This window comes from Cebidichthys violaceus, unplaced genomic scaffold (genome assembly GCF_023349555.1).
Source record: "Cebidichthys violaceus isolate CVI_PGR_0920_01 unplaced genomic scaffold, fCebVio1.0.p SCAF_20, whole genome shotgun sequence".
Lineage (NCBI taxonomy): Eukaryota > Metazoa > Chordata > Actinopteri > Perciformes > Stichaeidae > Cebidichthys > Cebidichthys violaceus.
Genome location: NW_027176373.1, coordinates 10461412 through 10483253, shown reverse-complemented (window position 1 = coordinate 10483253; position 21842 = coordinate 10461412). Strand labels below are relative to the sequence as shown.

The 21842-nt window shown below is 40.7% G+C and overlaps 2 protein-coding genes across 6 annotated transcripts in view; one reads left to right on the top strand and one right to left on the bottom strand.

Annotated features, from left to right (window-relative positions):
* The window catches only part of mink1 (misshapen-like kinase 1), a 32625-nt gene extending 21514 nt beyond the window's left edge, over positions 1-11111 (top strand). For 3 of the 5 annotated variants that reach the window (XM_068716266.1, XM_068716264.1, XM_068716262.1), the window contains 13 exons: positions 211-234; positions 691-842; positions 1017-1134; positions 2145-2261; positions 2559-2670; positions 2846-2995; positions 3604-3747; positions 4255-4389; positions 4525-4625; positions 4744-4893; positions 4973-5132; positions 5247-5386; positions 5486-11111. In XM_068716266.1, the coding sequence (XP_068572367.1) occupies positions 211-234; positions 691-842; positions 1017-1134; positions 2145-2261; positions 2559-2670; positions 2846-2995; positions 3604-3747; positions 4255-4389; positions 4525-4625; positions 4744-4893; positions 4973-5132; positions 5247-5386; positions 5486-5569 (1587 nt within the window). In that variant the 3' untranslated portion in view covers positions 5570-11111. The remainder of the gene's footprint in view (positions 1-210; positions 235-690; positions 843-1016; positions 1135-2144; positions 2262-2558; positions 2671-2845; positions 2996-3603; positions 3748-4254; positions 4390-4524; positions 4626-4743; positions 4894-4972; positions 5133-5246; positions 5387-5485) is intronic. The other 2 variants (XM_068716267.1, XM_068716263.1) reach the window with 1 other exon arrangement.
* A 1351-nt stretch (positions 11112-12462) lies between these two features.
* gnb2 (guanine nucleotide binding protein (G protein), beta polypeptide 2) lies at positions 12463-21552 on the bottom strand. The gene is made up of 10 exons (XM_068716261.1): positions 20669-21552; positions 18723-18802; positions 18585-18623; positions 17955-18061; positions 17126-17189; positions 16716-16878; positions 16053-16119; positions 15757-15958; positions 14895-15111; positions 12463-13771 (listed from the first exon to the last, which is right to left on the bottom strand). The coding sequence occupies exons 2-10, from the start codon at positions 18777-18779 to the stop codon at positions 13665-13667; spliced, it is 1023 nt and encodes a 340-aa protein (XP_068572362.1). The 5' UTR covers positions 18780-18802; positions 20669-21552; the 3' UTR covers positions 12463-13664.
* Between the last annotated feature and the right edge of the window lie 290 nt (positions 21553-21842).

Here is a 21842-nt window from a genome sequence, read left to right as displayed (position 1 = left end):
GTATCCTCTACTTATAAAACTAAGTTTAACATCATTGTAGGTGTGCATGCAACACATAATATGGTTGAATAAAAACACCCGGTTTGTAAACTGACATGTTGTATACTAACTCAAGGTTTTCTCCTCACATAATCTTTCCTTTATGTTTTTATATGCTTCATGTCTCTCCTTCTTAAATCCCTGTTTGTTGACTTTACCTCAATTGTGCAGAGTTACAAGAGAGCTATAGGGGAGGTTAGTATCACTGTGTCCTTGTTCGTTATACAGCCCTCAGTGTTCATGCATGAGTTTGCATCTGCATTCATTGACTGTAGTACATGTTGAATGAATTGCATGCTCTACACTTTTTATTTATTGGTTTAATCATGTTTTGTCTTTGAAAGAAATCCTACTCTTTAAATAATAGCCTTATTTCATGTGTTTTGCATTTTTTTCTGTTACTTTGTGGACATCTTGCACAGGCCTTGAATCCTCAAAATCATCCTAACATGTCACCAGGTGGCAGGCTCTGAATTCAGAAAGATGGGCTCAAAAACAGTACCGAAACTCCCAGTACTCTCTGAAGAGCCTTCACCTTCAGTTGTTTGGATTGTCTTTAATATGATTTGCTATTTGCTACTTTCTGTGATAGCTGAGATTGTTTAAAACATTTTTGAATGCATTCTTAAAGTAAATATTGTGTGCGTCCAGGACCATGGCCTCTTTGCCAAGGAGCGTGCTGAGGAGCAGCCAAGGCCCCCAGTCAAGGCCAATGATTACTCCTCCTCTTCGGAGAGCAGCGAGAGTAGTGAAGAGAGCGAGAGTGGCGAGGGAGCAGAGGAGGAAGAAAGCCCCACAGATCGGTAACACTAACGCCCACAAATGATAGCAATTCAAGAAGCAAACCATTGTCTTTATTTGTCAAATTCACTTTGAAGTACAGTATTCAATACTGCGCTACTCTCTTTTCACACTTTTCCATTATCAAGCTCGGGGTCTTATGTCATCCTTGACTTCTATTCCTCTGTTGATTTCAGTCACAGGGACGCAGACACTGATTCAGTCAACACCATGGTGGTTCATGAAGACGAAGGCGAGGGGGGAGAGGGAGAGCAAGCCGGAGGCTACGGGGATCAGACCATGTTGGTGCAGAGGGTGAGTCATCTGTGCACGTAATGATGCTTAAAATGCATTTTCACTTGATGGAAAATCAACACAAGTCAAAGAATATTACAAAGCTGCAAGACAGTTTTCAGGTTATTTTAATTACACACGTAACTGACCAAATTAATACATTATGTGTAGCCATTTTCCATGCACCCCTAATGAAGTCTCATGAAGATGCCCAAAACCTCAACGATGTCTTTCAGGTTTTACTGAAAAGCACCTTTTGTAGATTAATTGTTCAAAAAGCACTCAGAATTAAATTAATATAATAATACATTTGATTTTGTACATACCAAAAACCACCCTGGGTTACAGAAGGTTGGCACAAGTCTTTGAGATTTTTGGAGAGACAGCAATATGACTCAGTGACGGACGGCATACATCTTGCAGGTGGCTAGTGATGAATTGAATGTGTGAGTTTTTTGTGTTGAAGCATTTGAATATGCAATGAGCGTCAAATATTTGCCAAGCTACAGTGACAAAACTGAATGTCAGGGAAAGATGGGGAGTTTTTAATTTTAAAGAAAACAACAAAACATTGTACAATACATCATATAGAGGAATTTTACTTACTTTCACACAAACCGTAATTGTACTTTCATTTTTTAAAGCAAGTCAGCTTCACTGACGACACAAATATTTATTTGCATCACATTAGAACAGTGTCAGCCCTTCTTTTATGTCACCCAATAGATTGCACAAATGATATCATCTTCATGTCACAGGTCAGTTGGCATATACGTTTGCTGTAGTTTGCTTTATTTGTGCTGTTAGCATCAATAGCTGTGAGACACTGACATCAGCTGCCACCACGTTGAGGCAATAAATAAGGTCCCAAACTCATATTTAACACCTTTTCAAAGCGAGTCTGTTCACGACTGTTACTTTACTTCTTGTAGTTACTGTGGTGTGCTAACCAGACGGCTCAAATACTGGTAATTGGTGAATAAGTAATATATAGAGTTGTTTGTGTGTGTGTTTTCTCTTTTACCTGAAAGACCCCAGAGAAGCGGAGCCATAACGGATACACTAACTTGCCAGATGTGGTGCAGCCTTCCCACTCCCCCACAGATTCAGCCACTCACTCCTCCCCTGGGAAGGACTCTGTTTATGATGTAAGTTCTACTGATGCTAAATATATCAGTCCTAAATTCCTGGTTTATTTTTTATTTTTTATCTGCCCTCATTCCAGCCATGAAGTCCACCCATAACGCATTACATTTCATGACAATCTGTTCAGCTTGTTAGTGGCGACATCATCAAAAATATGACTTAAAAGTGCAGTTTTAATGCCACATACAATAGGCACAAAAATATGTTTTTAACATTTTGAAACTAAAATCAAACAATGAACAAACTAAAGTCTCCACAGACATGATGTTCACTTAAACAACACCTTTCTGCTCCACCAGTATCAGTCCAGAGGTTTGGTTAAAGCATCTGGCAAGTCCTCCTTCACCACTTTTGTGGATCTGGGCATGTACCAGTCACCAGGAGGTACAGGGGATAACATGTCTATCACTGGTGAGTCATTACATTACAGCATAATTAATTAAAATGTAACTTGTTAATCAGCTAAATTCCCTTTTTAAAAGGATAAGTGGGAGATTTGTGTCTCGTTCCGAAGCTTGTACCATTTTCCGTCGGTTTCCTTTTCCTTCGTCAATTAAGCCGTTTCCATCGGGGCCTTTCTGTTTAGGCTCCAGGTTTGAGCAGCTGAAGATGGAGGTGAGGAAAGGATCCATGGTGAATGTCAATCCCACTAACACACGCCCCCCCAATGACACACCTGAGATCCGCAAGTACAAGAAGAGGTTCAACTCGGAGATCCTGTGTGCTGCCCTCTGGGGTGAGAAGAGATTCAATACTCGACTGTAAATGCAAAGGAGATGAAACATTAGCTCTCTTAAACCAACTTATTACTCAAAATATGTTTATCTTTTGAGTTGCCAGACACAGAGAGTTCAGTCAGATTATTGGTGCCACAACAGAGTCAAGTTATTTTAACCCTTATCTTTGACTCAACATCCTGACAAAGAACTAATATGTCAGCTCCATCAGGGCTCAGGTTAAAATATGACCAAAACTAACAAAATATAACGTGACATTAATAACTAGATGTCTCTGCTTTCATTATCAAAGCAATTTTTATCAAATCAATTCCTGCTCTTAGAGCCTCTTCTCACTAGCTGAAAGTTGTTTTTATAATGTGTCAACTTCAAAGTCCTGTTTCTCCATCCTCCAATAGTACTGTAGGTAGAGTTGTCAATGGGTGACATTGTCGCAGTTACATCACATATTTATTAAAGTTATCTTTATTTTTTCCTCTTCTAAATATTATGATATTGTATCGTGGAGGTGTTGCAGGAAAATTAAAGCATACAAAATGTAAAATAACTAAGAAAATGCAATAATTACAATCATTTTAATTTAATTTGTGGATGTGTGTGTGTCCAGGTGTGAACCTGTTGGTGGGCACAGAGAACGGTTTGAAGCTGCTGGACCGTAGTGGTCAAGGCAAGGTTTACCCCCTCATCAACTCTCGCAGGTTCCAGCAGATGGACGTCCTGGAGGGCCTCAACCTGCTCATCACCATATCAGGTCATTACTGCTGCTCATCACCAGTCTGCTCTCACCACACTTGGTTAAAGCTGTCTGTACTTTTGAAAAAAAAAAGACTACCGTCTTTTTAATGGGATGCCAAACACTAGATGCCAATTGTGCTCATGCCTTCAGAGTAATTGCTTTGCCTTGCATTTTGACTTTGCACTTCAAAACCACAGGAAATCTTTTTTATTTTTGTGTGCTGTGTGTTTAAGGGCTTGGAGGTGTTGTGAAAAGATGGTTTTGAACAAATACGTGAAGCCAATCGAGAGCTAAAAATGGGAAATATCAGTGTGTTTTACAATATACTGTATTAATAATGTGATATTTTGTTGATTACTAATGTCCTTATCAGATATTTACACATAACAACAGAAATATACCATCAACATGTTTGCACAGCTAAAACACAAGTTTAGACATTTGTGCCAGTAACCTCAATTTAAATGCATTAAATAAACACTGATATTAGCCTCTTTGTAAGTGATCTCCGTGTCTATTAAGGCAAGAAAAACAAGGTGCGTGTCTACTATCTGGCCTGGCTGAGGAACAAGATCCTCCACAATGACCCTGAGGTGGAGAAGAAGCAGGGCTGGACCACTGTGGGGGAGATGGAGGGCTGCGTGCACTACAAAGTGGGTGAGTGACAGAAGAGGGCTGTTTTATCACCGCTGTCTATTCCACTCCGGAGAAGTTCTCATAAATGCATTTGGCCTAGTGAATTATTGATTGCAAGTATCTGATGTCAGATGGCCTTGTGGTTGTTCTCTCCAGTGAAATATGAGAGGATAAAGTTCCTGGTGATTGCTTTGAAGAATGCGGTGGAAGTGTATGCTTGGGCGCCCAAACCTTATCACAAATTCATGGCCTTCAAGGTAAGTCTCCCCTTTCCTATGAGCTGGATTAGTGATGCCAGATCAGTCAACCAGAAGAGCGTTTAAGTAGATCATCTTCTCGCACTCACTTTCTGCTCCCTCCTCTCCTCCACGCCAGTCTTTTGCAGACCTGCCACACAGGCCTGTCCTGGTTGACCTGACAGTGGAGGAGGGTCAGAGGTTAAAGGTCATCTACGGTTCATGTGCTGGCTTCCACGCCATCGACGTGGACTCCGGAAACAATTATGACATTTACATCCCCGTTCATGTGAGTTGCACGGACGGCAGTGTTTTGGGGTGATGTGAAACCTACAGGAAGTCATCCCTTCTGTTTTCATCTCAAACAGATTCAGAGCCACGTGACACCGCACGCAATCGTGTTCCTGCCCAGCTCAGACGGCATGGAGATGCTGCTATGCTACGAAGACGAGGGGGTCTACGTCAACACCTATGGGCGCATCATCAAGGACGTGGTCCTGCAGTGGGGCGAGATGCCCACATCTGTTGGTGCGAATCGAATCCCAAAACAAACTTAAATGGGCTTAGATCAAAGTGGATGTTATCAGCTGTACAAACTATAATCGGCTTGCCAAAGTACTAATGTTACATTTTGCCTTGCAGCTCATATCTGCTCAAATCAGATCATGGGATGGGGAGAAAAGGCCATTGAGATCCGTTCTGTGGAGACAGGCCACCTGGATGGTGTCTTCATGCACAAAAGAGCTCAGAGGCTGAAGTTCCTTTGTGAGAGAAACGACAAGGTGAGACGGATGCAAGCTTAAAAGTGTGGGACAGTCGGGCCACTAACAGCCACTGAACCTAAACACGTGCATGTCCTTTTGTGTCGTGCTGTGCCTCAGGTGTTCTTTGCATCAGTGCGGTCTGGAGGCAGCAGCCAGGTGTACTTCATGACGCTGAACAGAAACTGCATCATGAACTGGTGAAGGAGCAGCTGCTCTGGTCAGTGTGTGTGGAACCCAGAAGGAAGGGCATCCGAAATTCTCACAATCGCATGCACACAACTGCGAACACCTTCCTCCCTTTCTCTTCAGTTCTCTCTCTCTCACACTCACTCATGCGCCAAAGACACACACACACACACACACACACACACACACACACACACACACACACACACACACACACACAATCAACCCATTCCAGCCTACATGTACACTCCTTAAGACACACTTTCCACAGAACCCCCTCCCCCGATAACATTCTCCCTGGAATAATCATGAAAAATCCCTGATGAGCTTCAAATGTTAATACCATCTATTGATTTGTACTGTAAATATTCTTGTCTTGAATTACTTTACTTGGTGGACCCTTGTTCTGTTGTAACTATTTAGTTCCTCATTGTGAAGTATGTTAAAAAGAAACATTCCTTGATGGCTCTACAGTACGTTTTGAAGAAGGCATTATTTACCAATACTGTATGTTGAGATGAAGCTGTAAATAGGTAGCACCTTACTCTTAGATCTGAATCATTTGCAGGCCTCTTATATCGCCTCCAGTCAGTGTGTTGCCGCCGGACACATGGACGTCAAATAATAAAAATGCTGGAACGCCCATCTGCTGTGGCTTTCGGACCACCATTGTTATGGGGCTCTCATGATTTCAGGGAGGTTTAAAGGAAGTATTTAGTACAGAAAATATATTACAAAGGGACATTAAAGTCGGGACAAAGTAGCTTGTTGAAGTATTTTTAGTTCTGTATAGTAGACAGTAACCTGAAGTCTGGCTTTCACTAACTTTTTCTGACCTGAATGGCAAATGATGTTGCAACTCTTAATCACAACAAGTAAGCCTTGAATGCTTCAAAAGCAAAATAGATTTCAGTTTCAGTGAATAACTTGATCAAACCAATCAGAATTCATATAAATGTGCAGTACTCAGAATCAGTAATGTGAAATCTCCTGCTTTGCCTTTTTTTCTAGGTTTAGGTGAAGCCATTCATTATTTGACTCATCAGGCTTGTATCTAAACTTTTTGTTTTCATAGATTTACATAATACAAAAATGTGTTATTTATATGTAGTGATTCTGTATTGGTATTGGCCTACTGGTAATCTTACTTTAACTGTAATGATATTGCCATCATATTGCAATATATGCTAATCTGTGGAGTCTTTGTTTGAAGAGGGGAGTTTGTGTACTTGGCTGGTCGTGTCAGAGTGTTGACACTTTTTTGGAGGAGATTTGTCGGTAAACGAGGGCGTTGGAGGAATGTGAAAAGAGGGTGTCACTGAGATTACAGTGATTAACGGAGATCATTTTTGTGGTCCTTTCACCCTCCTACCACAGTGATCTACCCTACTGTACTATATTTCAGTTCTAAGACTATTTAGTTAGTGTGGATCTTCTTTTTTTTGTTTGCAGAGAACAGCTTGGTGTGGTACAGTTCATTCTTCGTCTTAGGCCAGTGGAAAGATTTAATTTAGGGTGACTCTACAATATCACAGATGACTCCATCTCATCAGGCACTTTGGAGAAGATTGCTGGAACACATGAGACTTAATATATTTCATAACTGTACATTCTGCCAAAGTTCACCGCATATTCTGCAGCGGGGGTAGGAAGCCCGGGCAAAAGGAACTAGGCTAAAATGGTGTTTATAAAGATTTGTGTAGAAACTCTTCCTACAGATCACTAAGCGATGTTCCTTTCTATGTATATACAGCTAAAAAGTCACCTTTCTCAATAATATTATGGTATCGTGCTTAATGAGCTGCTTTGGATCTCCCAAAGCTCTTGACTTTGTGTGTTTGTTAGTATTGCATAGGTTTCCCCCCTTTTGTTTATGGGAATTAAGTGTCTGCTTTGTTTAGGCAGCTGCACAAGGGAGATTCTGTGTGCTCTCATACACCGGGGAGTACGGTAGAAGTACAAGGCAGCGTCATCAGGAAGTAGATTGCTGATTTTCCTGTCAGCAGTGGGTTGGTCCACACATGAATCACTCTTTCTGATTAGTGATTCACGCGGTGTTACAGCACCACTGTGCTTCCACAGCACTTTGTATCAACAGGTGGACATTTTAAAGTCACTCCTATCAGCATGGAGTTGTTAGGAAAATGTCTACATTTTTCAACAAGTGAGTTTATCTGCTTATGAATAGAAACTGACATGTTAATGTTAAAAGAACAAAACTGTAATTTCTTTGTTAAACTGCCTGTAGAAAAAGCTTTTGGTTATTATAAAAAGGAACCTCGGCTAGTGATCAGTGGGGTAGTCTGCTAAAAGTCGCGAAGAAGATATATTTCATATGGGCAAAAATAAAGCTATAAAGAATGCAGGACATGGTCAGATGGTGTTTAATCAAAGAGTATATAAATAGATGGCTACTTTTGTGGTGAGATTATAAAACAAACTGTAAATGGGCATGGAAAGCACTTTCACTTCAGTAAACACACATTTACAAATATATCTCAAGCAGATACTTAGTGTGCATGTAAGCCATTGAAATAGAGTATATAGTACTGTATCGAAGTTGTTTTCCCCTTTTAGCGAATGTGTTTTCTTGAGTATGTGCCATGACTTTCATTTCTAATGCCACAATTACAATCCACCAGGAGCTCTGGCACTCATGCTTTTTATGGTCAAATCATAATTTTGTATCAATCTGCCATGTTTACAGTTAAAGCAGTGCCTTGGAGTTGGGAAGGTGAGAGATTTAAGGATTGGTTATGAGCCCCCCCAGCACACGCACACGCGCGCACACGTCTTACTTGAAATCTCACATTGAAGAGGCACAACTATATTTGCTCCCTTGAAATGATTTGTGCCACTGAAGTCAAATCCCTAATATTCCGTTGATGCGACTTGAAATGCTTTTTTGGCACCACGTATATGACCTAAAAATGATTTTCCGACAATAATTCATTCAGAAAGTTGCAATATCAATTAAATTGCCACGTGTCCAATTAATCAAGTGTAACATGTGAAGGATCTGCTCACAGTGGGAGCCAGCATAGTGAAAAGCCATACGTATGAAACGTGTTTGTAGAGAAAATTTAGTACTTGTGCACAGGTCAGATTCAACTGTGTGTGATGTCTGCTCAGAAAATGTAGGTTCTTGCAGCAAAGATGAGACAAGCGCTTATTCTTGAATGATGTTGATTGCGTAATCTTGTAGTGGGGAAAGTAGCTTGATATATTCTGAAAAACCTATTTTATAAAATGTGTAAATTAGTCTATATTGAGAAATCAAAGTGAATGTACATCTATAAGACAGATTTGTATTTATATGAACATGTGTACTGCTCTAATAATCAAAGCACAATGTATTTTAAGGCAGATATCAAAGCTATAATTGAGTGCAACGGAGAGATGGAGTTTATTTTTTCCTTTCATTCACTCAGCAGTCGTCAAACTCGTCAGTATGTAATCAGTCTAAGTAGTTGGTGATAGTGAAACGAGTCGTCCGCTGAGACAGCTGTGTGTATGTAGACTGTCAATTACTGCAGCATGTCTGTTGAGTTATGTAGACGTCCGTCTTCTTGTTACCAGAGGAGTCAATCGTGACGCAGACGCTCGTGGTCACTCACAGATTGGCCTCTTGTGTAATTTGCCTTCGTGAAGGTGACGGGCTGTGAATATGCTCAGGTGATGACGGGAAACGGCACACAGGTGGTGCAGTGGGGATGTGAGCTTATTGACTCTTATCAAAATAAGGCAGCATTTAGGAAGTGAAAAGTTAATCGATCAATTAGTGACTTTAACAGATTACAGAGAAAGACGATTAGTCAATTATCATTTCTTGACAACTTAAATTTTTTATGCATTTTTGTCACCAGGTATTAAAGTCCTTCAAGAAGAACTCCCCTGATTTTACACACCAGTCTGTTTACAGGTGTCAGGGAGTACGACTGCATGTGTGGAAATTTCTTTTGAGGTTTGGATTTAGAAAGAAGTGAATTTACCAGACCTCTCTTGCTCGCTCCTCATCTGCTACTTTCATAACACAACATCATTTCTCACCAAATTGTTGGCCATCGCAGTGCATTGTGGGTAATGCAGGTATTCGATTTTCACATGTAATAAAAAAAGTTATGCATGGATTTATAAAGTTCAATTAGGGTTTCTAATTCAGAAGTGGTTCCCCAAACACTAAATGCAGAGCGATAGTCAGACATTTCCTCTACAAAAATGTTTGCAACATTTTAGGTGTTGCCTGGCAACGTCACTCAGTGCACTTACTACCAATGACACTGAAACAGACTGTGGTGTGTGAAATCTGTGGAGAACTCCTTTCAACACGCATAACTCACGTTGCCTAATATAAAGTTTATTTGGAATACTTTAGTGTATTTCTACCTCGGTTTTGCAGTTTATGATTGTTTATTAAAGATGAAGCAAAATACCATAGCGACATATTCATTTAATCTTTATTGTCTGATTTGTGTTGAATGTTGTTTTTCTGGATAACTTTTTAATTAAATAATTTGACTTGTTTATTTTATTAGGACCTTTTATGTTACCAATAAAAAAAGATCTCTCAAAATGAGCTCAGACTCTTGTGGCTCAACAATGTTGTAAGATTGTGATGAACATGGACGAGTAGTTAATGGGCGAGCGAATACAGAGTCATCAATTTGATTGAGGCAGTCACAATTGTATGCAGCAGAAATTCTTATAATTCTAGTTACAAGAAGATGTAAAAGTTCTATTTCATTGTGTGCCAGTAAAAGGACCTCACAACAAGTTAGTTTCAGGATCGATTTAATTGCTGAATTCATGTAACAGCCAAGATGCATCCAGTTTGTCATCACAAAGAAAGAGGAGCTGTAGGTGGAGCGCTGAACATGTAGAACATCATCCTGAGAGACATTTCTTTTTCATTTTTTTTTATAAGCAATACAAGCATTTGAACAAATCAAACCGTGGCTGTCCATCTCCGTGTGGCCTACAGAAAGTGACTCTTCAGCGGCCTTCGGCAGACTGAATGTAGGCTGGTTTTTGCGTCGCTTGTTAACAAAGTCGTTGTGTATTTTACTTTTGCTCGTAATCGCAAAGAATAACTGCTTCTCCCCGTCAGTTTAACACGATCACCTGTTGGGATGCTTGTTCCTGCTTCACTATAGTAAAATCCCAGGAACTGCCTTTTGTGAACTCTGAAGTATCGATAGTTAACATTGTGATGAGGCACTCCTCTCTCATAGCTTCTATTTCTTATCAATAACGTGTGAATGGATTAGAAGCTGTAGCTGAGAGCGAGGCAGATCAAACTTAAGCTCTAAAACGATGTGGATCTTTGGACAGAACTTCATCTATTATTCTTTATCAATAACTTTTTTTAAAGACGGTAAACATGTTTGCAATGTTTTAGTGTGTGTGTGTGTGTGCGTGTCTGTGTTACTTGTGAGAGGTTAACTAACTCCAGATTGTATTTCATAGACTGATAAAACTTTAAACTTTCAAAAGATTGTGTTGAATGAATTCATGTCTTAATACAGAATTGTTTGAAAAATAAAATACCTTAATCTCATTTGTCCGGTTTCATTTCTTTGACTTCTGAATAAATGTCCATTATACAATTAGATTTTAATTTCTATGAACTACATTTCTTTGAATTCTCATTACTGGAGACCTGAGCTTGCCTCTCCACAATATTTGTTAAAGGCCCTGCTCACCCCCCATTAGACCTTTGCTCAGGCTGAAGGTGGGTGGAGCTACACTGGGATTACAAGAGGTCACTGCACTTAGTTGTACTGATAATGATAATGAAAAATAAAAGGTGTCATTCAAGCAGTGTGTACACACAGGGATTTTCAGGGCAAATAATTGAGCTGACCTGTGGGTTTACTGTGGGTGCACAGGGCCTTTAACAATATAGTAGTGAGAATATTAAATATATGCCTCAGTTTAACCACAGGATGGTGCTAAAATCCACTTGGACCTGTTGTCCCTGTCCCTGGATTTGTGTGACGTATATAACTCTACTTTAAAGACTCAAGATTCAAAATGTCCACTTCACCGGAAACCCAGCTCAATATTCCCCGGCATGCCATTCAATGGATTAAATTAATTGCTTTAAAGATTATTTTTTTTTGTAATAAAGCCATTTCTGTCCTTATTTTGTGAACCTGAGATGCTGAGGGAGCTGCAGCGCCTCCTGGTGGCTGAAGGTAAAAACACTTCAATCCTGCAAAAATAGCTAAATCTCTTCCTGTATGAAACATTTTAGTTTAATTCCAATCAACAGATATGAAAACACAAACTACTGTTACCTGAGTGATGATTGGAAATTGTATTAAATAACTTTTCTATAACCTGAGCACAGGTGACATGTTTTTTTTCCTGCAGTAGAAACACAGAGCACCACTGATTCTTAACATTCAAGATATTTCATTTGTGATTGTGAAGGTTTAGTTTCTTTCCACACATTTCTAATTAAATAGGTTACTAAGTTTGCTGTGGGGAACTACAACTATTGTATCCGCTGTCAGGCGTTCCAACCTTAAACTTTGTATTATGTTGTAATTATACAGTTTGTATTATAATTGTTTTAAATAGTATATTTTTAGATTACTATAGGAAAAAATGTGTTCAGTCTTTATACAATGAAGCATTTAGCATCTTTCCAATGACGTCTGTGATAAATGTTTAATTGTAAAACGAGAATAATTTGTTTGTTATTCTTATTTGTGCTAAAATGTGTCTAGGCTATTTAGAAACTATACCAATAATCTAACAGCATGGGTCAATGTACCAGAACAAACATTTTAATGTCATATACCAGGCTGAACTGCACCTGAAAACACTTTTCTCTCAGGTTGATCAGCTTCACAAGTGTATGAATAAAGAAACAGTGCTTTAAAAAAGGAAACCACAATAACTGGCAGGAGAGGCTATTATTTATTAATATTATGTACAATTATACCATTGTCATGTCCAGATAATACATTGATAAAGTCAAAGTATGAATACTGGCTCCTGCTTTATTAAGATGCGTCTTACAATGTTTTAATTTTTTTTCACTCAACTTTGAATCTCAGATCTTTAATGTTTTTGTTAATTTAACTTTATCAATATTCTCTATTAATAATCCTTAACGTGTATCTGAGGCACACAGGGAGAACATGAATAAAATAAGTGTAAAAAAAAGAAGAAAACCAAAACTGAAGAGGAGATTTACTGTATGTGGGGGTACATATCTATAAAAACAGTGATTACATGATGTTTCGAACAGATGAAAATAAGAGTTGATATTTCCTTGGACTCTGTCGATCATCGGCTCATCCTGTCTGTCAGTGTTTTGTTTTGTTGTTTTCAGTGTTAATGGACTCACATAATTCTCTTTCCACAACCATTCTTCCTTCACATTAGCATCGCCGAGATACATGTGGTACTGAGACAAAAATAGTACAGAAAAATTTGTCTGAAGTGCATTTTGGACTTCATTGTAAACAAAGACAGAATTGTCAAATAACGTCTTCTCCCCTGTTTAACTCGAGGAGCAGTGTCTCTCAGGAAAAAGTGTGTGTGTGTGTGTGTGTGTGTGTGTGTGTGTGTGTGTGTGTGTGTGTGTGTGTGTGTGTGTGTGTTTTAAGTGAATGAGCGTGTTAGACGTGTTAAAAGGCTTCAGGTAATAGTGGCATTTGTGTTTTTTATTTGAGCAGCTGAAGAATCAACTGTTTTTTTGTCACATTTTTACATTTTACAGATTATGTGTGTGTGTGTGTGTGTGTGTGTGTGTGTGTGTGTGTGTGTGTGTGTGTGTGTGTGTGTGTGTGTGGAACTGTACTTAAACCAGCCGTAGGTAGTGAGGGCATGTGTTCAGGTTTTGTGTCATCTTGTCCTGCATACAGCGTGTGTGTGTGTGTGTGTGTGTGTGTGTGTGTGTGTGTGTGTGTGTGTGTGTAAACTCATATCTAAGTCATATATATTATGTACAGTACAATGTTGCAGTTTGTCTGTTGAATCTTACATACAGTGAATACAGGGTGCAAACAGTGTCCCAAGACGGGAGCGATGTCTGTCTGTTTGTTGGACGTACGTGCGTGTGTGCGTGTGTGTGTTTGCAGTTTATGTGCGTGGCTCAGTTCCAGATCTTAAGGAAGCTGTCCCAGGACCCGGTGCTCACCGCCATGCCATCATCCGTCACACCCAGACAGCTCACACGATTGTCATGGCCGGCCAGGACCCCTGCAGGGGGGACAGGGACAAACAAAAGAGGACTTGTTGCTGTAAAAATGTTTTGCTCTGTGCCAAAACTTTTGAAAAACACAGCAACCTTGTGTCTATTACTGCTTTAACTGGCAACACAGGTTCAGTTTTCACAAAATAAAGCTTGAGACATGTAAATTTACTGGTAAGTGTGGCACACCCAAAAATGACTCAAAAGTCAACTTAAAACTGTCAAATGATTCAGTGATATAGTTGTATTTTATGCTTACACCTCTCAGTTTCCAATTATAAACCACAATGTATGTGCATACCATGTTACACATTGTTTTACAACTCATTACAGACACATGATTGTTTTTGGTTCAGTAAAAACAAAAACAATTTTGGTATTTTCACCTAAATCCTATTGGTCTACATTGGTTGATTCATTTGCTCCATGGTGCTCAGTTAAGGACATTGACTATCACCTCCACCGCAGGCCATACAACCAGTTACCATTAACTTAATTAGAAATGTGCAAAGTATAACTGCACTTTGTGTTATTTATACAATAATCTGTGTAACTCTTCATTCTTTTAAAGGAGGTAAATTTGCCTTTTTTGCTACCCTTTTTTATTGTTTATATATTATATCTTGTTTATTGTAAAATAGTGTATGTACAATGAGAGGGGAGTGGAAACCGGAGTCAAATTCTATGTATGCGTACGCATACATGGCCAATAATTCAGATTCTTTGAATTGGGTAATGAAATGTGGCATTAAGATTTACATTTTTTGCACCAAACACACTTTCACTTGGTTTTTGAGTGAAATATTGCAGGTGATGGTCCGATACGTGTTAGTTTTACTTTGCAGTGATACAATATGGACTGTTGCCTTTTCATCCTATAATCCTTTACATACGTAAAAGTTTTAGTTGATGGTGAGGTGTATAAACGCATACCTACAATCGTCCCTCTCTGGCAGAAAGCTACAGATTAAACTAAGACACAAACAATGTTAAAAGCTTATTTTAAAAGTAATTTGGTGTCTCAATGAAGTAACTCCACGAGGAAGATAATCCTCACTTGAGCTGCAGGTTGAACCTTTCTAGACCTACTCTTTGAGCGCACGGCTGTTTCCTCTCGCTTGTCCCACTCACCTGCTCTGTCTCCCTTCATGGCGTCCCAGATGTTGCAGTTGAAGTCATCATAACCAGCTAGAAGCAAACGGCCGGAGCGCGAGAAAGCCACAGAGGTGATGCCACAAATGATGTTGTCATGGCAGTAGAGGCTGAGCTCCTGGTCTGCACGCAGGTCAAACAGCCTGCAGGTGGCGTCGTCTGAGCCGGTGGCAAAGGCGCTGCCATTGGGAAAGAACTGAGGAGGAGCATGGGGAGATGAATGAGAAGCAGGAAGTGTGGATACAGGTACATGAAGAGACAATAAGGAGGTAATTCTGTCCCCTATATAGTCCCCTATTCCCTACATGGCCTTCTATGACTCTCATTGGCTACTAGTGTCTCGGCACTTGGACTGAATCTGATCAGATGATCGCGGTGTTTTCAAAACCAAATCTGTCCAGCTGTCATCTATCAGATTTAACCTGTGTGGCGCATCAGTCCAGACAGTTGGAGTCTGGACTGATGCAGGATGTTCAGATATGGTGTTAATTGATAATCTTGTTAATCCTCTAGCATGCTCCCAGTTTAAATCCCCCCCAAAGCTGGAGACAAGACAGCGTGTGACGTCACCGAGACAAATCCTGGAGGCGCTCTGTTGATCGTGTATTAGTCGGTTTACAGACTACCACTTTAGACCATTGTTGATTATTTTTTAAGACTTAACAAAGCTCCTGCAGAGTTTTAGGAAGAAAATGTTTCCCATGAACTGAACTTCATGTGTAAAAATTGACGAGTGCCCCTTCAAACTGCAATCACAGATCTTTTTTTTAAATAGTACGAATGAAGATACATATTTGTACTAGTTTGGTCACAGGGCCCCCCGTTCCCTGAGCACACTCACACAGATGGCGTTGATGTCTGACTCGTGGCCTGTGAAGGTCTGCCGGCACATGCTGTCCCTGATGTCCCACAGTTTGACCGAGGCGTCGCAGGCTCCTGACACAAAGGTGCGGAGGTCGGGCGACAGGGACAGGCTCATGACGTCGCCGCTGTGCCCCGAGAAAACCGTGGTCTGCTGACTCGTCTCGATGTCCCACAGTGCACTGGGGCGGAGAGGGAAAGAGTTAGACACTGATCAACTCGCGACAAACACACTCGCACCGCACACTGTCTGTGTTTTTGATCTCTGAGGCTCACCATGTGGTGTCTCCTGAACTCGTGATGATTTGATTGTCGTCAATGAAACGGCAACATGACAGGTAACCTGAGAGAACAGAGCAGGTGTTTGTTGAGGACCTGAATGAAACTTGCATACTGACAGGTGATCATATACATATTTAGATGCATTTTTAACAATAGGCGATAGTAAAGTGGCATTCCTAGGGTATACTGTATTACAACAGGCACATCAAAAATGTATATTATTACAACAGTACACTGACTTTACAAAAAAACATTAGGGTAAAGGTGGAGATGATGTGAATGACATTTCCTGCAAATCTATACATCTATATCGATCTAGCAAATAACAATTCATGATGGAATTGGTTATTGAGCTTTCCGTTGTGTAGACTTTGACAGACACCTGATACTTTATGATAATAGCATTGTATTAGAGACATCTTGATATTACGTTGCAGCCCATTCTGCAAATCACGCACCACAGCACAGTAGCCACAGTGTCACAAACCCAAGTCTCGCAGACAGGAGTCGATGTCTCCGCTCATTAAGACAACGCTGACCTGCGATTAATTGACCATGTGTATGAAATCTTCATTGTTCAGGGGTTTGGGAGCAGAGCTTTCCCAAGAGGTAGCGGTATCATTGGCTGATGTGGTTGAGAGCACGACGTTCTCTCACCTGTGTGGCCAGGTAGCTCCCTGCTGACCCTGACGTTGCCCTCGCGAGTCTTCAAGCAGTAGATGGAGCAGATGTTGTCCAGGCCTCCGCAGGCCACGTAGTTCCCAGACGGGGCGTACGCACAGGTCATCACCCAGGAGGAGCGCAGGGGGATGGCGTGTATCTAAGAAGGCGTGGAGGCAACAGACGTTAAAAGAAAAACCCTACACCCTAGTAATAACACTAACCCAATGCTAATGTCACTGGCTAACGTTAGAACAAGTCATGACAATGGTAGTAAAAGAAGCTGTGACGAGTCAACCGCAGACGACGACTTCACTCCACTTTCACTTAACCAATCTGGCCCGAGCGCCCCCACCGAATGTGACTATTTATCCAGCTGATGAGAAGAATTACTCGGCTGACTTTACCTTGTTAGTGGTGTAGCTGTCCCAGATGATCAGTTTTCCATCTTGAGAGGCACTAACCAGAAGCCTGTGGAGACACAAACGTTCGAACTTTATTCTTCTATTGATGGACATTCAGTTTGGCTTAGTATTCATTTCCTGAATGAATTCAAACTGTGGACTCATTTGAAACAAACACACCCAGTCTTCCACAGTGATCGGTCTATTCTACTGGTAATACAGGCAAAACATTAAAAACTGAAAACTTTGATTTTGACACATATTTCAGAACACACACACTTGGAATATAACTGGCACTACAGCTTTTGTCTGTACAGTGTCGTTCTAAAGCTAAATCTGCTTTTTGGATGTTTTGGCTCCGTGTTTTTGAAGACTCAGAAGTTATCAGTTTTGTGAGGCTGTACTTTGGTCAGCATGCTATCACAGTGACAATGCTAACATGCGGATGTAAAGCGGGTATAGTGTTTACAGTGATCCCCATCTTACTTTCGCATGTAGGCATGCTAACATTTGGTTATTAGCACTAAACACACAGCACAGTGTAAACAGGCAAAGACCTAGTTTAGGCTACTTTTCAGAATGGCTAAGTAGCAAGTTTATGTTTGTTTGTTTGTTTGATATATATATATATATATATATATATATATATATATATATATATATATATATTTTATATATATATATATATATATTTATATATATATATATATATATATATATATATATATATATATATATATATATATATATATATATATATATGTAAATATGTAATGTATTATCTCATGTTAAGTCGCTAATGAATGGAGTGTTTGCTACAGTAGAGACTCACTTTGAGTCAGTGCCCCAGTGCATGGCGTAGATCTTTGCGAGGTGGCCGCGGAGGGTGCGTCTCGTCCGCATCTGAATCCGCCCCACAGGATCCAGACCAGCAGTTATCTGGGTTAGAGAGGAGAGGTTAAACAAAAAACTTTTTTATTGATAACGATGTGATGGAAGGTTCCACAGTGAAGTGTCTTAAGATTGTAACAATATTGTAATATGCTATGCCAAATTTGATGATACAAATAGATGTAACAAAAAATCTAATTTACAAATGATGATATTAAAGTAATGTATAGAGCACAGCACAGGAAAATGTTAAACCACCATCTTTATACTGCTGGTGATCTTGTGGGTGGAAATTAGTTATAAATCATCGATAACTAAGCATCTATATTTTCCAAAAACTGTAAGTAAATAGTATAAGTCTGTTTTAAAAAAAAAAGATGTGCCCTCTACTCTGCTTTTACTACGTGAACCAAAAAAAAAACCTGTCAAGTTTCTCCCATGAACTTATTATTATGTATCCAAATCGATGGTCACCAAACCAATTCTTATCACTAGAATTAAATCCCCCAAAATCTTTAATAGACGTTTATTTTATAGTTATTTTACTAATGGTACATTCAGGGGCACTTACCTGTGTCAGGGTTGAATCTCCACATGCTTTCCTAGCATCCTGTTGGACAGGGAATCATAGGACGAAAAAAATAAGACATCACACAACATGTAAATATACAAGTGGATGAAAACTAAACTCTAAAAACATTGGACTCACTCTTATCTGGTTCCTAAGCTGCTCGGCCTCCTGGCGAAGCTGCTCCAGCTCACTCATTTTGGATTTGTCTGAGCTGTCACCTGTTGGTCGTGGAAAAACTTAAAATGTCAGTCTCAGATTTACATAAAGTATCATCTCATAATTGATAAAAAAAAATGACTGCCGATGTATATGAGTGAGCCCCACAGGGATTAGCATAGTTTTATGATTTGATAATCCACTATAATCCAGGAGTCCACTTTCATCAAAAATGAATCAATTAGGTTAAATAATTTACTTAAAACACTGTTTGTATGAAATAATAAAATAAAAACACACAAATTTTAATCTCTACGGTTTACTGAACCCACACAGTGAGAAAAAACCTTGTAATCTGTTTATGGCTGTGCAACCATGTCTGGTTTAACAGAGGAGAATAATCTGTAATGACTAACCCTCTATCGAGCAGCCAGCATCGCTACCAGGCAGCAGATACTGAGCACTGAACACTCCCTCTAAAGCCGAGGGAACCTGTTACCTGTTACACTGTGCAATTACAGGTTGTGTATCAAGTTAGAACTGGTGCTAATGCTGGATACAGTCATCTTTATGTCGTCGGAGGCACTGCGGTTTGGAAGAATTAACATGGCAGGAGTTATATCATTTAGCTATTAGCCAACTGGGTGCTCTCACACTGTACATCACATCAAGCTTTCAGGAGGAAACAGCATTTCCTGCTCCTGATAGGAGCACAGTTACACATTCAAAACCGCTTCCCAAACAGGGAGCTTCTATTTGCATTTGTGCAGCAATTCAAATCTACAGCAAACATGCATACAGTGCACACTGCAAAGGAAGAGCAATTAGCTACAGTAGGTCACTGTTCCCTGGGGGGGACCTGCGACCAGATGGATCACACGGCACTAATGGAAGCCAAAAGGGGCGCATCATGGGTCTCAGTCTCCTGGCACAGCTGCTCATTTAGCCAATGAGGAGGATAAAAAGATGAGGGGGGGGGGGGGGGGGGGGGGGGGGGGGTGATGCATCACAGATCAGGCCTGGATGGGTCCGACCAGATGCTCGGATGCATGTTCCGAGTCGCCTGCAAGCATCGACTGGATGGCGAGCAGAGCTGTGACGAAGTCATACCGATGGACGGAGAGAAGAAAAAAAAAAAGACCCCACACATCACAGCCAACAGACCCCACCTGCACTGATGCATGGCCAGACAAGCTGTACCTCCTCCACGACGATGAGGAAGGTTAACGTTACAATAAAGTCTCATCTGAACATCTGGGGGAGTCGTGGCCTCTTTTTTGTTTTTTAAAAGAGCACATTTTATAACACAAGGAGAGAGAATTGATGCCCGAAAGTGTTGCCTGGCCCCACCCCTTCGGATGCACATCTGATGTGGAGCTACACCGACATGGCATGACTACATCTGTAAAACTGGAGATGGAGTGCAGAAGCCGCTGCATGTTTGACAGAGCAAATGTTAATGTCAGAGAGACTGTGCGGCTCCGCTCACTAACCCAGGTTAACACACACACACACACGCACGCACGCACGCATAGGCCTGTTTGCTGGGAGCTTCTCGCGGTGTAAAAAAGCCGCAGTAAAGAAAGAAGCGGGTACAAGCCAGATTCAGATATATAGGATGTACTCCATAAGGGGGGGGGGGGGGGGGGTTGTTTCACCGTCCGCCGCATTTATAGAAGCCCAGTGTATCCAAATAAGAAGGGCAGGCCCCGTGAAAGCAGGCTACATCACATATCGATCAGCAGCGAGCGGCTGATGGAGGCCTTGGCCACATCTCGTTTCAGATGCTGAGCTCCTAAAATGCGGATGTAGCTAAGTTCATTTAGTCGAAATGATGCCACGAATAGAGCACATCATCGCCCAGCCATCTCACGCTCACCGGGCTGGCCTACAGCAGCTGTCACCGTGTTTGATAATGGGGTGGCTACCTGTTAATTCTCCCGATGATTTTGCAGCTTTTTTTTTTTTTTTTCTCCTTCCGCGAAAAAAAAGCAACGTCCCCCGAAAAAAAAAGAAATCCCGTGGAAAGGGTTTTAACTATACGTCTTTATCACTCATTAAAAAAAAAAATGAGATCCACTTTAAAGTCCGTGTGTCACGATTAGGCTGTTTCCCAAATCCTTCAGCGAACAGGCAAACGGAGGAGGGCTACACACATTTCCATTTCTCTGCTTTAGTGGAGCCTCCTGAAAAAAAAAAAAAAAAAAAAAAGATGAGATCTGCTGCTGCTGCTGCTGCTTGTGTTGCCGTTTCCTCCTCGAAATGTTTTCCCCCTCCTTTTCTTTTCACGCCCGACCAGTTAACAAAAACATCTTTGTCCAAATGCGACGTAAACAAACAGAATTTCGGCTCGGTGCTCGGCCCGCATCAAGCTCTGTCCATTAAATACTACACAGTCCGTTTCACTCCGATTCTGCTTTTCGTGACGTTATCCTCGTTTCCTTCCTCTCTCTGGTTTCCTCCTCCCTCTGCCGACACTTCATCAGGACAACCGCCTCCGAGCCGACAATGAATTACTGAGTAAAATCTGCCTCATATGACAAAATAATGCCATTAAACAAAAAGAGAAATGCTTCTATAGCTGCAAGACATCAACCCGTCAGTAGACCGACTGCGTGGATTTTGTCACAGTATAATGAGCCGCGGCCCCCTCGGTCAGTTATCCACACGGTTCCTGTTTTTTTTTTTTTTTTTTTTCGGTTTTTTTCTGAATATCATTATTCAGAAACAAGCAGCCAGATCACGCGGTGGGCGCTTGCAGAAGGATCCTCAAATCTGGGCATGAAGCATGTTTCAACCACACCCATCTCTTAAATACTAGTAATCCCATGACCCCCCCCCCCCCCCCCTCTCAGATCAGATCACTCTGCAGTTTGGGGATCCTTTTGTCACCTGGACTCCTCAGTTGGAGGTGTTCAGAGGGAGAAACTATGAGTTGATCCTTTACGTTGCTCATGTTACAAATGCAATGTTGTTGTTTTTTTACTAATGCTCATTTCATGTTTTTTCAGGATGCAGCACAATGAGTAAAATATGTGAAAGCATGGGCTCGTTGTGAACATACATGCCCATCCTCTCCACTCTGATGTTACACAATGTACA